The sequence below is a fragment of the Mya arenaria genome, chromosome 7 (assembly GCF_026914265.1).
Source record: "Mya arenaria isolate MELC-2E11 chromosome 7, ASM2691426v1".
In the NCBI taxonomy this organism is placed as follows: domain Eukaryota; kingdom Metazoa; phylum Mollusca; class Bivalvia; order Myida; family Myidae; genus Mya; species Mya arenaria.
The window spans coordinates 58,237,791-58,260,604 of record NC_069128.1 but is presented as its reverse complement, the minus strand read 5'-3'; the positions used below and the strand labels follow the sequence as shown (position 1 = coordinate 58,260,604).

The window sequence follows — 22,814 nt, the reverse complement described above, 5'->3', positions numbered from 1 at the left end:
GAGGAGATAAAACACTTAAAACAAATCGAGTAGCCACGTATGACCTTTCTGTCATTTCATGTGAAAATAATGTTTCTGTGCAACACTTAACCAGACCGATGTAAAGGACCATTCGACACTGTAAATCCATCTGTTTTATGTTCAATGCAAAGGAAGCATAAATTACAGATACATAATACTCAAAATCAGTAATAGTTTTACGGTGTATTCATTGCCATTCAATGGCATATGCATTCATCATAAGCGCGATGCAAACCTTTTAATACCTAATAAATGCTTCATGTCAAAATACAGTAAAAATACATTTGGCAGTGACTCTGATTATACAGTTAACATTAAGTCGTTGTATTTTGATACTTCAAATCATTGAAATCCATGCACAGGCAGTTTATTGCGCAAAAACCTCTTTGAGGTGATACATTGAATAATAAACATGTTTAGATGGAAATCTGAAAAGAAATCAGGTGTTATATTAGAAAATGTGTTTTATAGATTGAATGATAACAAGGTAAAATGTAATAGATCACGAAGGTTTGTCGTAGCAGGATTTGAACAAGTTTTGAAAACCGAAACTCATTTCGGTACTCAGCTGGCACACAGATGATACAAGAAATCAAGAACGTCATTTTCTGACAAAATGTGACTTTGTGCGGTTTTTAGACATAAGTGATGTGATCTTATAAGAAATTAAGCTACATTTATAAACTGACACGAAGTATAACATGTTTTTCGATGATTTGTGAAATAAGATATTCCACTGTTTTAAACGATTTAAGTATTGTCTTCAAATCAAATCAAATTTCTCGTTCTCACGTATAAATCAAAGGTAAGACTCTGTCTGGGTCACAGTTTCATCAACGTCATTTCTGAAACGACATTCCATTCACATCTAAGTATGCGGGCTTTCCGAAAAAATCTTCAATTAAATTTCATTATATATCCTTTCTATGCATATCATAAAATAAATAAATTGTTTATTACAGTGCTGGTAATATGTTTTACCGAGTGCGCACTTAAAGCTATGTTTCACAAGTAACGAAAAAAACTGATATTTGAAAATAGGTTACAAAATATATAAACAGGTTTGAAGAAGAAGTTTCTATTCGATTTAGTTAGTATTCAATCGAAAGAAAATAAATTATTATTAATGGAGATCGTGTCGCGGCTCATTTTATACTCGCATCTATAAAACTATTTCGACAGACGCTCAAGCAAAAATACTCATAATACCATTTCGGTGTTTATACCCCATTGACAGTTTTATTATGTGTTTGCTTAAGTGTCTTGCAAAGTCATTGCACACGGCACAGACTGTTAAGGGCGTAGTTATAAACAAATTTTAATTATAAGATTTATTTTTATTATATGGGTTCTATTCTAATTATAAATCTTTAAGGCACTATAATATATGCAGAATTAATTACAATGCATAATACACTGTGTCATAACTTAATACCACTTTTATGCAAATGTTAATATTAATATGCCATTTTTAGAATAAATATTACCTCTTGTCGATTAACATAACCATAAACGTATACTCTTACACATATATCTAAATTTGTTTTGTCAAAACATATTTTGGATGTCAAGCTGATTGTATTACATTAGCCATTAACACCACCTGGATGCCTGTAATACAAATGGGTTCTGGATCAAGGGTTGTATTAAAATATAAATTACTGACAGGTTGAGAACGTACACATTTAAAATTTGCATATTTTGGTGCATCTTTTGAAATGAGCTCGTATTCCTGTATTTCAAAACCGCCAGGGACTACTTTGTATTTATTAATGGTGTCTGCAAAATAAATTTGAATCACATTGAAACTATTCGAATAATATTAATATTAATTAAATTAATGTCGATGTGTTTTGTAGTGTCAGTTTGTTTGTGATGAAAAATTGCTATTTGTGTCAAATTTTGTCTAAATAAGGCAATGTTTACTGCTGTCGTAGAAACCGTAGAATTTTGCAGTATAAATTGTCGGACCAGAGCTCTAGCGCCTTACCGGCTGATTCAAAAACGCTCCACACACAACTGCGATCTAGTTTGCCAGCATGTTTCGGGAATTTGTTTTTTGTGTTTTGGTGTTCTGCGGCGTTCAGATATATGGTATGTTAAAAGATTCATTTATTTTTATATGATTTATATCTACCTTAAAGAGCGAGTGTTTTCGTTCAGAAATCTGGTTGAAAATAAAATTAAATAATTAAAATAATGTAATATGTGAAAGTGACATTCTTTAACCAGCAAACAGCAAAAGTTGTTTTTATTTTAACCAACATATATATGAATTTCAATCGCTTGTGGTTTACAAAGGTTCAATTCTGCAAGTGCTATTTTGCATAGAGCGATAAGGTCTAAAATGATTTTCATTGATTCAATGTAAACCTTTGATACCGAGGTTCCTACAATAATTAAGTGGCATTAAATTAATAATTTAATTAAGTTTGTAAAACTCTGAAATGCTCCGATACTTTTAGAATGTATTTAAAGAATGGTACATTATGCTCGTTTTCTTAGATTATCCATAAATGTTTGAAATCAAACATTCGCAAAACGCATGTTTATTGTCATGATGTTACATTTGAACTAAAAATAACGTGGAATGATTGCAAAATGTCACGGCAGCAGCAAGGGTACCGTGGCTATCCGGCGGGCGCCTTGGAGATCTTTATCAGCCGTAGGTCGCATCGGGAGATTTTAGTCCGATGTGAGAACATTTCTAATTTACCTTAAGCTAGCATACACGTTGGAGACAGCCGTGTACCGTCACAGAACGGTCCCAACAAGATTCGAGCGGATGCCGTACGATTTCGTGACTGACTTTAGGAAATTTCGGGCCCTTCATCGTTCAAGTACCTAACCATGTCCCTGCGAGTCATTCGCGAGCCCCGTACGATGTTAAAAAAAATATAACGTGTATCTGACGGCTCTAGAACGTCCCAGTACCGTGAGGCAGCCGCATGAAATCACGCAGTACCATTTTATCTTACTTACGGACTCCTCGCGATTGAATTCGCGAAACAATGATAGGGCATAACGCGGGTCCTGCTTAACACGTTTACCAAAGACCACTGACATCATGATTTGCAGAATTCGTAGAAAACCGCTCTATGTAGAATAACAGCGGGTCAGGTGGATAGCTGATTGTAGCATACGTCATTATTAATTCCATGTCAAGATTAATTTAACGTTCATCATCAAGCCGGAATTATATCGAATAACTTCGTAAACGGACAGAAATGCGTTGTTGTAAATATATTGGCAGGGCAACACTATTAGAATATTATTAAAAGCAGGGCCAAACTACTGAAAAGCGACGACAACACAGACTATTATTTTTAACTTACTGGTACGTCGGTATTATGACACTAATGAGTGTTTGTATGATACAGATTAACATAAACCACCGAAATAACAACAATATACATATAAAAATGCTTTAATAATTGCATTATAAGTAAGGAATTTAAAGATTAAAATAGAAACATAATCGAAGCATTCTGGAGCATGCGTACATTCCAACTTATGCTTTTAATTGAACATTAACCATAACAATGATTCAAAATATTAATCTTGCGTACATGCTAGCTCTTTTTTGCTTGCGGGAAACAGAGCACTCATTGAATCCAGGATTCACTCAGATTGATAAAATGAAAGATATAAACGTATACATTGTCATTGAAATACATTTCACTACTAAAATCAACTGCACATAATATATTCTTTACAATATAATTTTAGGCAATTTTAGTGATCTGGAAAAGGACAGCGGCCATTTGAAAATTAAGAGAATCTTAAGGGAATCATTTATAATGTTTTTCAGTTATTTGACCAAACTAAAATCACTTCTGCCTGAAATACTTTAGTCGTTATTCCGTTTTCATTACCTACAAGACAAAACAGTAATTGTCTGTTGTGAAAACCCATTTCCACAGGCAAACACGCTGCACTTTATCAACATATCTTACCTGACGGCTGGTTCCTACCCACACTGTACCTCATCCCTCAATATAAAAAACTAACTATTTTTAATAAAGTTCGAATTTTTTTTTCGATTAAACTCTTGCCAGTGACTTGTGATATAAATATCTAATCATTTTATTCTCTTAAGTAACTTTAGATTAAACTAACTGATGCCCTGTGTCACCTCAACGATTGTAAGACTGTTAGAACACTTAGCTGTTTATGTATATTCACTATTCGATTATTCCGAAACAACATGCACATGATAAATTGTATTGTATAACTCTTGTATACACACCCCGAAGAAACTAAATAAGAAACACAATCAGATCTAAACATTGTTGTAGACATATCAGTCGCTTATTAGGAATACTTTGCCAAGGAATTTCGACAGCAGTATTTATAACAATGTTCGCTCTACAATTTTATTACTATGACGAATATTTACTGATAAATCCGACAAAATCAGAAGGTTTATATGACATGATAGTCCCAATGGGGCACATTAACCTCAACTCAAGTCCCTAATGGTAAATTTACACAAGTGGCTTACATGTACACATTTCTCCCGGGAATACATTTGCACACGCCATATAAACAGGGTCTAAACATTTGCACAGAACAAACCATAACATAACAAAGCTTCTTTCCTGTTCAAAAGTTCAGGCAATATACATAAAAACATCAGTAAATATTTACCCTTTATAATTGATAAATTATCACGTATGCGTGAAAACATGCCGATCGAGGTTAATAGGGTTAATAAAAAGAAAAATAACTGTTTGAATGAATCAAATAAAATGAAATAGCATTCGATTCGTTTTTGGCAAAGTTAAGAATAAACTTTATACTTTATTTTTATAAAATATCTCAAATATTTAAATATATACATTCAAGACCATTGAAAAACAAATTCAAACAGGGTTATTTACAGTTTCTGATTCAATGCTTAATTCAGAGCATTCTATACAAAGATGGATTTGTAATGTGGTATGCATTTAATTTCTGACTCTAAAAATATATTGCTTTTAACAATTTAATAAAACAAACAACGGAGATCTAGAACACATTTCACAAGGGATTCATTTATATAATTGATATTATTGGCAACGATTGCTTTAAGCTGTGTTTCAATAGAGCTATTTTTTAACATGTTTAAACAAATACCATACAGTAGCTATGACGCAATCATGAACACAATTTTATATTCAAGTATATTTTCTATAGTTTTTTTAACGTTTTTTGACGAAACATAGCATTTGGTGGCACATTTTAAGATAATAATAACAAAATATTTATAAATTGAACTTTTTATGATGTTTTATCTTTGAAACATGCAATTTCATCGCATTATATACGCTATTAATTTTGTTGATGCCTGACAACGAGTTCCTGGTATACGTTTCAATAAAGTTCTGATAAAATTACATATGATTGAGTACAATGCGATTGTGAGTCGAAGGGTGACCGTTTTTTTAATGCACAAGTTTATTTATACAGTATAGGAGTTTTCGCTCTAGGACCAGTGTACGGGCTACTTTGTTTGTGAACGTTTTAATGAAAAGTTTAGTTTAAAGTCAATCTATAAGAGTATTAGCTATTTCGATTATTATATATGTTATAATATACAAATGACAATACATAGAGCAGATAAAATTTCTTGCGAATTGAATCTACGAAGATAATTGTTATAACATATTGGGATAAGTGTCAAATTGTCCAATTTATCCAAAGTAAATCGTTTTTTGGGTCATTTTATTTGTTCGTCAACACTGCTCGTGTGTTTTGGCTTATCTTCCTTCATTGAGAATTCTGCATTATGATGGCCATTTTGGTTCTGATTGCTGAATATCTCAGCCTTTTTCACAATTTTTCTATTTCCTTCTTTCTTAAGCCTACAACAAGTAAATGCTGATGCATAATAACTTTGCATGCCTGACATAAGATGAACACGTTATAAGTAAGAAAAAAATCACCAAGAGGTATAAGTTAATGTGATTTACGTATTTGACCCATACCAACCTATTTATTGTATACAATAGATTCAAAGTAAGATTATTGTAAATCTCTTTTTTCAAATTGAACATAACTACCCAGATGTGTCAAAAGTAACATTTGTACATGTATATTAATATTTGAGAAAAGTAAAACATGTATCACAATTGTGTTTGTTTTCTACATTTTTATCTGAGTTATGCCGATGGCGATCCAAGCGCATAGCAGAATAACCAATAGCGTCCTATATCGTTCACATGCGCTGAAACAAAACAATGATAATACAATGTACAAGTCCAGTAGTCAGACATTCAAATTTAAACCATGTTGAGATGCACAAGATGATGGCCCAAATGACACTGAATAAGAGACACAAACGCACTATCATCAAAACAAGTCCAAAAACTCGTCACAATAGCTTTATCAAAAATGATTGACACAGCGCTATGGAGCAAATTTACTGTGGGGTTGAAACTTGTTTATATGCGCAAAACCTTACAATTCTCTCAACTTGTTCCAACATATAACATTGACAGAAGTGCTTTAAATCAGTCAGTCATCATAATATACTTTGAAACACGTGAAGGTTTTCCTTATCAAATTCAAGGCAAAAAATGCAAGATGTATGTGTGGTCTGTTTCTGATGAACATTTTGTACGGTGTGTCCCGATTAATATCTGGTGCCTACAAACAGGTTTTTCGTCAAGGTATTGCTACTGAGCTTGTCCATGAAAAACAAGCATTAAGCGTTTACGTCAAATTCTTGTTGAGTTTTGATTCGTTTCGTACATGAGTATATATAGAGCAGTTTGTGTCAATAGTTTTTGACTGAGCCTATGCGGTGAAGCTACTGAGCCCTGAGCTCTTGATTTAAGCGTGTCGGCCTTAAGGTGTCTGTAACTTAAATACCGCTTATTCATTGAGGTTGAATATGAAAAGCTATACACGTACGAGCCAAAAAACGTCTGGTAGTTGGATCACGCTGATGCACCTGTCCCAACAATCCATGATCGACTGCAACATATTGCGTGCTCAAGCTGCGTTCCAACAGCAACCCCTGGCTCTTTCTGTCGCTGCCCGGAGCGTCTGGGGCTCTCTATTGCTCAGGCACAACCTATTATCAATGCGGCAATTTTTCGAAAGTTTTGAATAATTGCCGCATTGATAGTAGGTTGTGCAAAAGTCAGTGCAATGGAATGTGAAAGTGTGACATACACTGTTTTAACGTGTTTTTTAATGTAATTCACGTATATTGCCAGAAGCGTAGCCAGCATTACGCACTTCCGCATGTGCGTAACATCAATTTGAAAATTAAAAAATTAATATGGCCAAAAATGGCATCAAAGTCGAGGGCTAAGCTAAATATTGATAAAGAATAAAGGGAAGATCAGCTATAATAATCATTGTTTCTCTTAGCACGATAGCTTACTGAGCCTAAATCAATCACTTGGTTACTACAATGTCGACTGCCTCGAACCTATAAATCCCTCCAAATACACATCAGTGCCCCTACGGCTACAGGGATATTCCCCCTCCCATTCTCTCCTCCTAGCGTGCGTAACATTCAGTAAAGCCTGGCTACGCACCTGATTGCTATGGTTTGTATGCATTAATTTTATGAAAAAATCTATCTCTATTAGTCATACAAGTTTAAAGCAGAAGCTAGAATTTATAGAAAACGAGTACGCACGGGCTCATATTTCAACTTGCTGTGATTACCCCAACCCCAGTTTCCTCAGTTGTTTATGCAAAGCGGCATGACACATCAATTTTATCGCGTAGTAATAATTAAATCCGTACAAGTGCATCGAACCAATACATAACTATTTTCTTATAATTGTTTGATGCAATTTCTTTGCAAATAAAACAACGCATGGTAATGTAAATCAATAAAATTAATCATTTTCAAAACGCAGGCAGTGCAGTATTTAACTTTGTTTGGTATCTGTTCATTACAGGACCACCAAGGCGTTCATTAATTTATTGATGACACCTGCACTGTTTTGTAGCCGATCGATAATACATTTAATAACAGTTCTCATAGAATAAAATCAATGAGTCCTCGAGTGTCAGTTTGTTTGCAATTGAAAATTGCAACTCACATAACATTTTGTCTAAATAAGGTAATGTTGTCTTGCTGCCGTAGAAACCCTAGCATTCTGCAGTATAAATTGTCAGGTCGGGGCTGTAGCGCCATATCGGCTGATTGAAAAACGTTCCACGCACACCTGCGATTTACTGATGTTTCGGGAAATTGTTTTCTGTGCAATGGTGTTCTGCGGCGTTCAGAGATCTGGTATGTTTAAACATTTGTTATTTCACTTTAAATAATATTATTTAAAAACAAATAAGGATGTTGAAAGGCCTTCGATTTAATGATGTCTTCAAGTCAAGAATTCAGAGTTGGTTTATATCTTCTTTAATGAACGAGTGCTTTTGTTCAGAAATCGGGTAATGGACAAATGGTTAACACAAATAAATATAACCATATTGTATATGGAATTGACATAATGTTACCAACAATATATGCTACAGAAAGCACAAGCTGAGTTGATTTTAACTTATATACTATCATATGAATTTCAATGCTTGTGTTTTAATAAGCGTTTTTTTTCAAACATTGTTTTACACGGAGCGATGAGGTTAAAAGTATTTTCATGGACTCTATGCAGACGTTTGATACCGTGGACCATAGGTGAATTAAATGTATTGCATTAATAAATTAATTTAAAATGGCTTAACTCTGAAATGCTCCAATAATTTTCAATAAACCATTCATTCAGAAAAGAAAATCAGATCAGAAAATGCATGTTTATTATCATGACATTACTTATAAAATATGAGGCATGCAAGGTACCGAGACTGTCCTGTAGGCACCTTGTTTTTTTTTAATTAGCCGTAGGGCGCATCGGGAGTTGTTGTTGCGAAGTTAAAAGATTCCGATATGAGAAGATATGTAATTGGCCGTAAGCTAGCTTACATGTTAAAGTCAGCATTGCATGATTTTGTCGTTCGTTGTTTCTTTATCAATACCTTCTAGAGGTTGTTGAGACAAAACTGGCACCAGGCAAGCACGCGGTGCTTTGTTTAAACCTCACGATTTAAATACTGTTGGTACTACTGCGTTGTCGCATCCAATCCGTGTCGGACAAATTCGGGTTTGGTGGAAACAAAATTAGAAAGACTGGCAAAAGTTATATTTTATGAACAATCAGAAACTAAAATGCTAAATGTAAAGCATACAGATAATGAGTTTAATTATGTCCTTATCATTTTGATATAGTCTTATTTTCTGCGATTACGTATCAAATATTAGTTCGTGTTTATTTCAATGTAAAAAGTGTCATGACCAGTGACTAGCGATATAAATATTTATATATAATTCATTTTTGTTTTGTTAGATTAATCTAACAGATGTCCTGTATTACCTCATTCTATAATTGTAAGACTGTTCGAACACTTAATATTAGCTGTTCATGTTCATTCACTGCTGGATTTTTTTTAAATAAAATGCATATAATAAATTGTGTGCAGAAGGAATTTCGACAATCATAGATTTAATAAAATAAATAATTGTGTATTTATAACAATATTCACTCTACAATTTTATAATTATGACGAACATTTACTGAAAATTCCGACCAAAATCAGAAGCTTTATCTGACATGATAGTCCAACGGGAGGCACATTTACCGCGACCCAAGACCTTAATGGTAAATTTAAACATGTGGCTTTTTTGCGTTTATATGGCCACAATTCTCACGAGGATAAATTTGCTCACGTCATATAAACGGGGTCTAAACATTCACACAAGATATAACACAAAATCACAAAGTTTCTTTCGTGTTTAACATTTTACGCAATATACATGAAGACATCAGTCAAAATTTACCCTTATCATTGATAAATTATCAGTATGCGTATTAGCATGGCGATCGAGGTTTATAGGGTTTATAAAAAGAAAGATAACTGTTTGAATGTATGAACTAAAATGAAATAACATTCGAGTCGTTTATGGCAAAATTAAGAATAAACTTTATACTTTGTTTCTTATGAAATATCTCAAATATTCAAATATATACATTGGTATTAATACACATGTTTGATTCGAAATATTTTTCAAAGCCATTGACAAACAAATTTAAATTAAACTCTCATTAAGTTAATTGAAATATGCAAATCGGCGAAACTGAACAAATGGTATCTTACACAATGTAAAATGTGGAATTTGTTAATATGACAGGGTTATTTACAGTTCTGAATTGGATGCTTTATATACAAAGATGGATAATTTCTGACTCGAAAAAGATATAGCTTTTAGCATTAAGGGTCGTCGACAAAAATATCTTGGCACGTTCTAACAAGCAAATGCGATACCAACTATTTATTTTACAACAGAGATATATAGGAACTGTCATGAGTCGTCATATAGTCAACGAGTTCAGGAAATTTGTTAGTAAGCGAGCATTTTGATATGCTTACTAAAATATTTTATATTAAAACGAGTTGAATACGATTGTGTATCTCGTAAATATATGATGAAACGAGTATCAGATTTTTAACTAAATAAAGTGGGCTGCAACATAACACTTCGCTAAATAAAAAAGTATGAAATTACGTTATTAATAACTTTAAATAATTGTTTAAAATGGATATGCTTTACAGTTTCCATTTGTCACGTACATCCAATTATCGTGTCACCTATTTTTCCCTAATAACCACTTTGCTCAATCCTGCAAGAGGAAATACCATTTTTATTTGATGCACCTGTTGCTACACCTTTTTACATCAAAACTTGACGGTCAAAAATAAAACTGAGGCGGTTATGTATAAAGTATTTTTTGGACTATCCTACTTGTAAATTATATCGGATCATAACATATTTTCGAAGATTGTGATCGAAATATATGTAGTGTGTTAGAGAAAGTGAGATTATAACATCTTTTTTTTAGTTTCTGATGCATGTGTGATCTGCCTGTGTCGAGGGTCTCAAGTTTAGTGTCTGTTAGCCTTAGTCATATGTCTTTCAAATGTGGTCTTCATTTAATATTTGACAACTGATCGTATATCTTTTGTGTTCAATTTGTTCATAAAGCCTCATATAAGTGAACTAGAACATAATAATTTTACCGGTTAAAAGATTTAAACTGTTTGCATCAGTGCAATGGAAAGTAAATTGCAAAATTGACACACAACATGTTTCCATTATACTTAATACGAATTGTATAGAAAAAAAATGTTACTTTATTAATATGGCATATTTTTTTAAGGTTGAGTTGCAATCTATACAGAACAAGTTCGCGGCGCTCACATTTACCTTGCTGGTTTTTGTCCCCTGTTTTATTCTGTGTTTGCTAAGGTGTGTTCACACAGAGCACGGCCTGTTTAACGCGTCGTTATCAAATAAAAGTCGTTACAATTCAAAATGCACCGTGTCTTTTCTGTTTTGACAAAAGGTTATAAAATAATGACAAGATTTGTTTGTATTGCATTTTCCATTGCACTTATCATTGCATTTGTCATTCAAATCCCCGGAAGTCTGTCTGCAAAGAAAATTGGTCGAGGAACAGGGATGAAATAAAATACATTTCCATTCACTTTCTTTTCAAAGAAAATAACAGCATGAGCATGAGAATGTAAATATTCAAACATTTCATCTTCAAAACGCATACAGTAAATTGTTAAACATTCATCAGTTTTTGTGAATTTCAGAGCCGCCAGGGTCTACTTTGTATCTATTTATGATTGATAAAATATGAATAAACATTTTGGGAAATTGTTTTCTGTGCTTTGGTGTTATGCGACGTTCAGTGATCTGTTATATTGAAAGATTCATTACTGTTATCTTATAATTTGAACATAAATAAATACAAAACAGGGAGTTGGAACGCCTCTGACTTAGTGATATCTTAAAGTCAGCAGCGTTTTTGTGACGAAGAAATCATAGATGAATTATATCTACTTTAATAAAAGAGTGACTTTGTTCAGAATTGGGGTTGAACACAAACAAAAACAATCATAAAATATGAAATTGACATGCTATTACAAGCATATAGCACAAGCTATGTTTATGTTAAGCAACTTCTTTGAATTTTAATCAAGCATCTTTTTCGAATGCTTTTTGTACACGGAGCGATAAGGTCTAAAATGATCTTTATAGATACCCATCAGCGAAATTAACTTGTATTTTATAAATAAATTAATTAAAATTGCCAAACTCCGAATACTATTAAGAATTCGTTTACAGAATGGTCCAGTATGCATTGTTTAGTTTTAGTAATCCCTATTTGTTTTGTCATGACGTTACATTTGAACTTAAGAGAACAGTTACATATTCTTAGACCATTAGTTGGTTGCTAGTATGTTATAAGTTACATGGAAAGTTTGCAAAATACCACGGCGGCAGCGAAGGTACCGTGGCTATCTGGCGTGATTCATTGGGTTCTTATTTAGTCGTTAAGCGCATCGGGAGTGCCCAGTTGAAAGATTCCGATGTGAGAAAAATTCTAAAATACCGTAAGCTATCATACACATTAAAGACAACATTGCACCGGTCCAGTACGGCCCCAACAGAATTCGGGCGGATGCCGTATGATTTGGATTTTATGATTTTGGAACGGACTGTTCTGAGTTTCAGGCTCTTCAAGTCGTTTAAGTATTCTACAATCCAATATACATGTGTGATTCAATACCTCATCTGTCCCTCACGAGCCCCGTGCGATATTAAAAAATCGTATGTGTATCTGACGTCTCCCGTCCTAGTACCATGTAACGTCCGCATTCAATCCTGAGGCACCCTTGTATCTTACTAACGGGCCACTTGCGATTGAATTTGCGAAGAAAATGATAGGGCACAAGGCGGGTACCGATTCACGCGGTTGCCGAAGATCACTGACATACCTAATTCCAATCGGCAAGAATAACAACTCGTACGGATTAGTTGGATAGATAATTGAAGCATTAGTCATTCTTTATTCCATGTAAAGAATATGTTTACCTTAATGATAAAACACAAATACATTCGAATAACGTCTGAAGCAGACAGAAATGCGTTGTTGTGAATAACTTGACCGGATAAACAGTATGAGAATATAAAAGATACCAACAGAAAAGCGACGACAACAGGATAAAACTGACGACGTCAGTATTATCGCACAAATGATTTTTGATTGATAAAGATTAAACATAAACCACCGAAATAACAACATTATATACATAATAGTTTGTTAAAAAAATGTTTTATAAAAAGGAATTTTATAATTGAAATGGAAACAAAATCGAAATGATCTGGAGCGTGCGTACACTTGTACTCATGTTTTGACTGGATTTATACCAAAACAATATTTTGAAATATTAATCTGAAGTAAATGCAAGATCTTATTCGCTTGCGGGAAGCAGAGCACTCATTGAAAAAATGATTCAATCAGATTGATAAAATGTAAGGCATATATATTGTTACTGAAAAACACTTCAGTATTGAAATAAACTGTACATGATATAATAATACACGAGAATTTTAGGCAAATTTAGTGATCTGGAAAATTATAGCACCCATTTTAAAATAAGGGAAACACAGGATCGTCGCAGAGTGAAAACGGAATCAATTTTGATGTTTTCATTACCATCTAAATGTCGTCAAGACAAAACAGTAAATATTTGCTATGATATCCCATGTCCGCAGGCAAACACGCGGCGCTTTGCCAACAGATCTAACCAGGAGGCTGGTTCCTACCAACACTGTACCCCATCCAACATAAGGCCAGCATTATACGTACATGCTGTGTTCGTTTAAACCACACGATTTGACATACACGAACACGGTTTGGGTGAAACATATAAGAGTGGCAAAAGTTGTATTTTATGAACAATCAAAGAACTTAAATAATCAAGCAAAACATGCATAGAATCAGTTAATTAGTTCGTGTTCATTATACGGCAAGTGAAATATTTTGATAAAGTGATATTTGTTCGATTGCTTAACAGAAATAAGTAATTGTATCTGTCAATTTGAAAAATAATTGCGGCTATTGAAATAAAATCATTTTTTTTATTATCAGACGATATTTGTATTTAGAAATACAATTATCTGTATTATTTATGAGGAAACATAATGTTGTTTTTTTTGTGGGGCTAGCCTGGTGCTCTTACCGACTGAACATACCGGGCGGCTGGTTATACACACTACAAAATTGCATTGAATCAAGCGATTAAAAACGACTTATAAAAACATGTCTGAAATAAGTATAAAGTAGACGCATTGCTCATGTTACCCTAAAAAATGGCCTGAGCGATTTAAAGAAGTGTACTTATTAAAGAGAAAACACATCCACTGTTACTCCGTTGATATGTTCAACACTTCATTTCGCCCCTCAAAATAATGCATCTGGTAGTTGTTTTGCACGCGTTGATATTGCAAATAAAAAAAATGCCAGTATATTTAATAAAGCTCCAATAGTTTTTGTTGGAACAGAACATGTATCATAGTGATACGTAAAACTACTATCAGTGAACTATGATAGAAATAGTTATATCTAATTCATTTCTTTTGCATGGGTAACATTTAGATAAACTAATATATGTCCAGTGTCACCGCATTCAATGACTATAAGACGGTAAAAACACGTAAGTCTTAGCTGTTCATGTTTATTCACTGCTGGATTCATTAGAAACTAAATGCATATGATAAAGTGTGTGCGGTAGCTTCTAACTCTTGTATGCCAGCCTAGAAGGAAACCAAATAGCTAAACGCGATAAAAGAAAAATCAGACGTAAACATTGTATTTAGATATACCAGTTGCTTTTTGAGAAATATTTTGCTATGGATTTTCGACAACATATTTAATACATAAATAATTGTGTATATATAACAATGTTCGTCCTTCAGTTTTATAATTATGCCGAATATTTTCTGAAAATTGCGGCTTAAATCAAAACAACCCCAGAGGCAAATCAGGTTTATATGGCATGTCCCACGGAGGCACATTAGCCCCAACTTACCGCCCTAATAGCAAAAATACACCAGTGATGTTTTGCGTTTATATGCACATATTTCCCTCGGGGTCATTTAAACGGGGTTCAAGCATTTACACAGAACAGAACATTTTTTTTTATCATTCTGTGGGTTAAAATGTTAAAAGGGTGAAGTAAAGCCACTTTAAGTTAAGTTAAATGAAATATGCAAATCGGTGAAACTAAAAAGTTTGTACTTTATACGAAACCACGGCGTCGTTCGTAGTCCTTCGGTAAGCGATGATTGGGAAATATACCAACTATATATTCTTAATAATAAACCAGTAAACTCCTTGACTTAAACATTTACAATAACAGTCTAATCTCTATTGAAGCTAATCTGAAATATTTCAATTTTCCAGGCATTTCATTCATAAATTATTCAATAATAAAATAATTCAATATTATAAGTTTATTACATCGATAATTGTATATGATACCCTTACATGTATACTCATTTGTGTGCTTTATGCTGTTGCGATGAATATCGCCAATGCATTAAAGGTTGTTGTTGTTATTTGTTTGACTTTGAAATGTGCAATTTGATAATGACAGGTTGAAGAAAAATCATTTACAGTTTTGATTAGATGCTTAATTCAAAGTCATCTATACAAAGATGTATATAGTGTGTATAATGTGTTTAATTTCAGTCTATAAATAATTTAAACATAAAGGATCGTTGACAATAACATCTAGATACATACTGACACGCAAATACAATACAAAATAATATTTATTTTAAAATGAAGATATATAATATATGAAATGAACATTAAATTACCAGCATACGGTACAAGTTGTGTTTTACTTAACTACACTTTATGACTTTCAATCGCGTGTGTTTTACTACGCTTTTTACACGGAGCGATATGGTCTAAAATGATGTTTATAGATCCAATATAGACCTTAGATACCATGGACCGAAAGCGAAATTAAGCTGCCTCTATCTAGTCCATTCATTCAAAATTGGTTGATATATATATATGTGATAACTTTCCTCGACACTACACTGTCTGTATGATTAGTACTTAAGGACAAATTTTCGCAAAATGATTTGACTTTAGAAATATTAAACTATTATCATTAGGAATCGCGAAATCCGACAATTACTTCAACTGTCCTTAAACATCCGGCGCTTTGTCTCCGTACCAAGCTGCTTTTTAATCACTCTCAATAATGTGGCGCTTTTAATACGCGACTTATTCCTCCCTCCGCGCGACTCATTCCTCCCTCCGCGAACTTGCATCTCTGACTCGCAAATAGTTTAAATTTTACTCCCCCGCGAGTGTCTACAACACTTTTATTGCATTATCGCTTTTTCCGCAGAGACCAAGTAATGCATCACTGGCACTCATTCTATAACCGGCAACATGGACGGATTGGAGGAGTCCACTATGTGATATCATTTTATTCAATTAGACTAGCATAGAAGTGAGCCAATGAGAGAAAACTGCAATATTAATTATACCCAGACCGTTAAATAAAACTCAAAAATTTACAAAGCTTTATATTTCGAAATAATCAAATTATTACAATATAAGCTACATAGAGTTACAAATCCCAACATCCACTGAACGAGATATAAGTAACGTCACAAGACAACGTATATATATATATATATAACAACTATTAACACACCATTTTACTTGCTTTGATTGACATAATACAAATAAATGCCTAAGTGTAAAACGTAAAAATCACAATGAAAGTATATTGAAGGGGAATTGGTTAAAATTACGTACACTTTTTATATGAATAACTTCATCAACAAGCCCAGTAGTCGAAAGTTTAAACATAAACCCCCGTTAAATGTCTAATAGCAAGTTCCAGTGATTGATGACATCACATTATTTATTGAAAATGCTATTTTGGTGCGTATGTGGTCTATGTTTAAACGCTTGTAAGTACGTAAATAATCTGATAATAACACATAAACACCACAATAAAGGTGTATAAAGTGACACTCTTATCAAAATCAATACATACACATGTATAACAAAACATAAAAATAAGTGGTAAACCTTTAACAACTTACTAAATAATGCATTAATGGAATATATTAATTACTGATAACAAGATTGTAATCGTCTATTTAATAGCTGAAAACGCAAAAAATAAACGATTGGTGAGTGCTAAAATATTAATTGTCATCGTATATTGTCTCAAAAGGAAGAAATGCCGAGTTTTCTGCATCTTTCTTTCAAATTAAACTCGGTATCCCTTAATAAGAACCATTGTTTTTGACATTATTCATCGTTTGCGGTAAATTAAAACAATTGTATTAATTGTCATCAATCTTATTTGGGAGTAATAGTGCATCTTTAAGCAAAATAGAATAAGTTACATGAACATTCATTCACGAACAGGCTTATGTTTAAAAATGACACCTTTAAAACACCTGTTAGAAGTATCTTTACAACAGATACACCGATTTTAAACAACGCACACAATTACGTTTGATGTGCATCACTAAAGAAATAGATTGTATTGACTGCTGGTTGGGGGGTTAAGATAAACTTTCTTAACTTCTAAATGCGTAAGTTTAGTCTAGTGGTAATGTGCCGAAGATGTGTAGGTACGATAACCACCAGAGGGATGTTCTATTGGCCCTTCAAAAAGGGCACTATTATTTGTTTACACCAAAGAAAACGAACTGTAGAGTGATATTTATCTTGGTAGAGCTTTCTGTACAATCATGATTACACACATCAGTAATAAACACTCGTAAAAGTAATAAAGCCTTCTTTTCTATAGGCTAAGCTTTTCAGTAAGTAACATAAGTAAGATGTTATTATACCTATACCAGACACTCCTGTTTACGGATAACAACACCCTTGTGTTATAGAGACGCCCCGCATAAAGTCCAATAGTCCGTAGTGTAGTCATTAATTTATGATTTTTTCAGGATCTTTGAATTAGTTGCATTCAATTATTGAAAATAGTATTTTGCTTAATCTGGTGCTAAGATATGTCGACAGTGTTGAAATTATCATTGTTTTATTCAATTTTAATCTTGCTTGTAATTGACATATTTGGGATCATGCGAAGCATCTAAATAACTCTTCCAGTGTATTTGTACAGTAAATTAACTTCGAAGGTGTACGCCAAATTAAATTTAGCACTGTTTATGTCTGAAACTATACAGAAAGGACATGAAATGAAATACAATAACTCTTAAGTAAAGCAGTAAATATAAGATCCATATAATGGTCTTTGGCATTCGAAGATATAGTTTACTTTTGCAGATGTCATTATCATGCATATTCTAAACTCAAAGATTGAAATTTTCGCCTATATCGCCATACTACTTTTATTTTAAAAGCACAAATACGATGTTTATCCTTTCTGTCAAATATAAACTGCAAATGTCATATTAATATTTTATTTTTCTTGATAGAGGCAGGGGTAACTACATGGACAGCTCCTGATGCTTTAGGTACCCCAGATGGCAATATACCAGTCCCAACTGCAATAGCAGAAGGCGCCACTGCTGGGGCACCCCTCTTTACAGCCACAGCAACTGCTGACAACGCCCTTGGCCCCTATATTCTTGTTGATGATGCGGGTGGTAAAGGAACGATAGATGGAGGCACTGGCGTAGTGTCCTTGGCAACTGGCCAGACGCTGGATTTTGAAGCGGCTCAAACTCTTATATTTAAAGTAAAGTATGTATGAATATAATTACTTCATTTACTTCTCAAGTTTTAAAATTTAGAGAGTATTATGCTACTGTTTTTAGGAGAAGTGTTTGAACAAATGTGAGGTTGAGTCCTCATCAATAAGCTCGGATGCTTACGATATTTTTAAAGTCACCTTATTTCATATTCATTCCTAGTTTGTATTAACCTGGCAACTATTCGAAAACCATATCATAATTAATCGCACTCAATTATTTAATTTAAAGTGACGCTTAGTTGTTGATTCCTTTCAGGGCTACTGATAGTGTAGACGGCGGTGTTGGAACAGCCACCATTACCCTTACAATTTCCGACGTCAATGAAGCGCCAGCGTACGCAGAGGCACAGTTCACAGAGTGTGTTGAGGACAACTCTGGCGCTGGTAAAAAATAGCAATCAGTTTACATTATGCGTTAGTTGTCTTGGGTTGTTTCTTTAAAAGGCTAAACATTCAATGCTAAACGTTCTCTTTATATAATCACGCTGTACATACCATGTGACAATGACGTCATATCAACAGCACCAGGACTATTTATATCGGACAGTTGTCGGGCGGATATGGGTATTGTAATGTTTTTGTTTTCCTTTTTTATGAACGAATAGTGACTAGCATACACTCCTTTGAAAAGCAGTTTGTATATTAAAGCCTTAAATGATTCAAGTTTCAAATGCATTAGTTTAAGCATTATTAATTTCATTCAGATACATTAAAACAAAACAAAAACATATATCATCGTAAGAATTTAGATCGCTAAAAGCAAATATTTTCAACTCTATCATTTGCCTTACGGCTAAATATACCATATTTTGTCACATTTTCAATAATGATTCACAATTGAGTTCTTTTTTAACTCATGATGAAGTCGTATCCTAGCAACAAGCAGTCTGTTCACATATCATACGACATTAATTGTGTTCACGTTTGACCAAAAAACACTTGAACGACTCCCTTAAAGAATCTGAATTCCAAAGTGATTAAACAAGTTCAACATTGCATTTTTAAAACATACTTCTGAAATTCGACCCCTGGTCTTTTTAATCCTCATTGTTTTCAATATAAGATACATAATTTACAGCTTTCCCCTTCAACGAAGCGTTAACTGATTTCGTTATCAATTGGTTAACACTGGAGCATTCAATCCAACAGTCAATACATCGATGATAATTTTATCGATTGATAAAACTATTGAAACATTTATAAACTTAAACAATATATAATATTCTTTGAATTCATTCATTGTTTACATGTATAACATTTTGATCATGCGCCATTTCAGACACGCTGGTAGGCACATATACAGCCACAGATCCGGACGCAAGCGATACTGTCACATACTCCATTGCCTGTAGGATGCATTTTCAAAATATTTTAAAGCTGTTTTTCGTCGTTTTGTTTTAATATTGTGCTTTTACCTGAATTAATATTGTTTATTTTACTACATGTAGTTTTAATGCTAATTTACAAGCAAATGTATAAACAGTGTAACCTTCAGACTGAATAAATGTTTGAAAAAGCTTAAGAAAAATAAAATTAGAATGTTATATCCATAATACATCTGCAGGCAAATGATATTGTAACGAATATGCGGCCGCATTTTAATCAGCTTAAATCTCGAATATAATCTCACGGTTTAATGTAAAGATATTAACGCATAATAACATGTGTTTATTTTAAGCTGGAGACACCAACTCTGACTTCGTTTACGGGACAGATGGTACACCAGCAAGACGCTTGAAAAAAGCACAATGGCAACCTACACGTTGGTGCTTCATGCCACTGACACCGGACCCCTAACCGGAACAGCAACGGTGACGTTGAGTGTCGAGTCAACATGCAGCGGCGCGGAAGCCTTCGGTGCCATGTTTGTGTCTGTGCTTATGTCTGCGATTGTTTCTTATCTGATATAATTAAGTGAGTTCTAAAGTTACCGAAGAGAATCTCTGTCAACAAAGTTGATATTTCAGATTAACAGATAAATGTGAAAAACTAACAATCATTAACATATTATGAAATAAAACAAACATAACGACCACAATCAACATAACACATAGGCCAATATTCCATGAACATTCTTAAAATAAAATCGATGCTTAGTTGTTTTTTTAATTTCCAGCTGTTATTTTGTTGAAATTTCTGCTTAAACCTTTAGCAAATACCATGGGTTATGCCAAGACATATTTCCAAATAATAACTCTCTGAACTTACGAACCAATGTTGACATCAGCGAGGTTGCGAAACGCTCCATGTACGTACCCGAGGTTGCTTCTCTTCAAATGAAATACCTTTAAGTCATGGGTACATTTGATAAATTATAAACGTGTAGCCGATATGAATCTTATTCCCATTGGTTTGAGAAAGTTAAGCAAAGTTGAGCAAACTCAATATACACACGGTAACACTTGTACAAAATTGAATCCAATCACAAGGAACGCGCACCGATGTCTTTGAGCCTACACGTACAATCAACTTTTGACACCAACTGTAACCTTAAGTGCAACTACACGCAGTGTTTCGCAAACGAGGTGTTATCTCTGTTTTATCTGAAGTGATGTGCTGTATACCTTCAATTCATGCTTTTATTATTATACCTTGATATATATTTCTGATCTTTGTACAATGACAGTTTTGTTTCTTACACATATGATAATTGTATTTTGTTACAAAATGTCAACTGTTTAATCTATTATAAGATCATACGATTCAGAGTTGTAAACATATTTTTTAATAAAAACTTAGTTGCTTAGATAGCCACCATCCAAAATATGTGATATAAAAAAGACAAACAAGTTGAATTCAACCGTTTGGTTTTGTACAACCGATTATGAGTTATATTACCCATATTTCTTCTAATAAAGTGTGTAGTGTGTATACCAATTTCGGATGCCAGTCAGATTTACGGAGATTGTCTCGATTTGAAAACATTCAAATTACTTTTTCGAAATACGTTATGATTTTTCATGAAATAGCCTAGGTAAATCCAACATGAATTACTAACACAGTAACGACACTTGGATTTCTTAGAGCAGGACTTTTACGTTTTGGTTACTCTCGAGACAATTTCTTATCTGACAAGCTACCGATAGTGTGATAAAAATAAATGATATAAAACGCCATTGAAGTTTGTTTTTTAAAATCTCACCATTCCGTCCTTCCGAAGTACACCTCGTAAATTCTGACAGGAAAACAGTGAAATAATGGGCACTTCGATGAAATATAAACATTGGGACAAATGTTGATAGTAGTGCATTCACTGTATGTTTTTAAATGTACACACTAAACAGAGTAATGAGTTTGGTCAGTTTGCTTACCCCATCTGTGAATTACCAAAAGTCCCCTCATTATGTAACACGATCAATACTTATGTCAAAAACTACGGAAACAAGCTCAGTAGCCAAAAGTTTAAACATAAACCCCGTTTAATGGCACAGGGTAAACGCCAAAGACATAGAACACAAAAACAAAAAAATCACAAACAAGAAACATGGAAAAACATCACAATTGTATTCAATGTTTTGTGGACATGCGTGTCCTTTTGCTTGAGTGCAAGCACATTTGCTGCTATAATGACTTTTAAAGTCGTACGGTCCTTCGTTTAGTGAAGTATTTTACCTGGCCATTCGGGGTGGCAATTTGATACAAAATGGGATAGGGTGTTCTGTTGGTGGGTGTGTACAACATTCCGACGACGGAGGCATTGATTTGTTGGTCGACCAAATGACATTGTATTTGTCTGATATTGGATTACGAATCGCCTGTGCTGTCCTTGAGCAATAGACAAAACTAGTTGCTATTTTGAAAAATGTTTAAGGACAAAATAACACACCGACAAAATGCCAAACCATTTTTAAACGATATACAACTCTCCCACATCAACTTGTAAACCAGGTCAACATTTTCTTAAAAAGGCCCATGCAAAAAAAATTATTGTTGTACATGGATTTATGTGTAGGGGTCATTATACTTGAAGTGCGAGTTAAAAGTTGAAATCACAATCACGGTTTTACGAATAACCTGATCAGGTATTACATCAATATGCAATTGAATAAAATAAGCACCCTCAATGACAATAATACTCAATTCTATATCCAAACTATTATGGATAAATCACAATGGATACCTCAGAATATAGCACAGTTGTCTGGTACGACGTGGCAGATATT

The 22,814-nt window shown here is 33.6% G+C and overlaps 1 protein-coding gene across 2 annotated transcripts; it reads left to right on the top strand.

Moving 5' to 3' along the window:
* The first annotated feature begins 2,016 nt into the window (after positions 1-2,016).
* On the top strand, positions 2,017-21,757 carry LOC128240602 (protocadherin Fat 2-like). 2 transcript variants are annotated; one of them, XM_052957300.1, is made up of 5 exons: positions 2,017-2,115; positions 18,374-18,641; positions 18,908-19,035; positions 19,931-19,999; positions 20,330-21,757. In XM_052957300.1, exons 1-5 carry the CDS (start codon positions 2,061-2,063, stop codon positions 20,446-20,448), a joined length of 639 nt encoding a protein of 212 aa, XP_052813260.1. In that variant the 5' UTR covers positions 2,017-2,060; the 3' UTR covers positions 20,449-21,757. The 2 variants fall into 2 exon arrangements, with proteins under 2 accessions (XP_052813260.1, XP_052813259.1); XM_052957299.1 differs by lacking the exon at positions 2,017-2,115 and adding an exon at positions 8,182-8,263.
* Positions 21,758-22,814: the final 1,057 nt, after the last annotated feature.

Excerpts from the sequence above, each read along its gene's own strand:
- LOC128240602 (XM_052957300.1), top strand. The coding sequence starts at position 2,061 with ATGTTTCGGGAATTTGTTTTTTGTGTTTTGGTGTTCTGCGGCGTTCAG. Across the intron at positions 18,642-18,907 it reads ACTCTTATATTTAAAGTAAA|GGCTACTGATAGTGTAGACG; the intron begins GTATGTATGAAT and ends GATTCCTTTCAG. Across the intron at positions 20,000-20,329 it reads TGTCACATACTCCATTGCCT|CTGGAGACACCAACTCTGAC; the intron begins GTAGGATGCATT and ends GTTTATTTTAAG.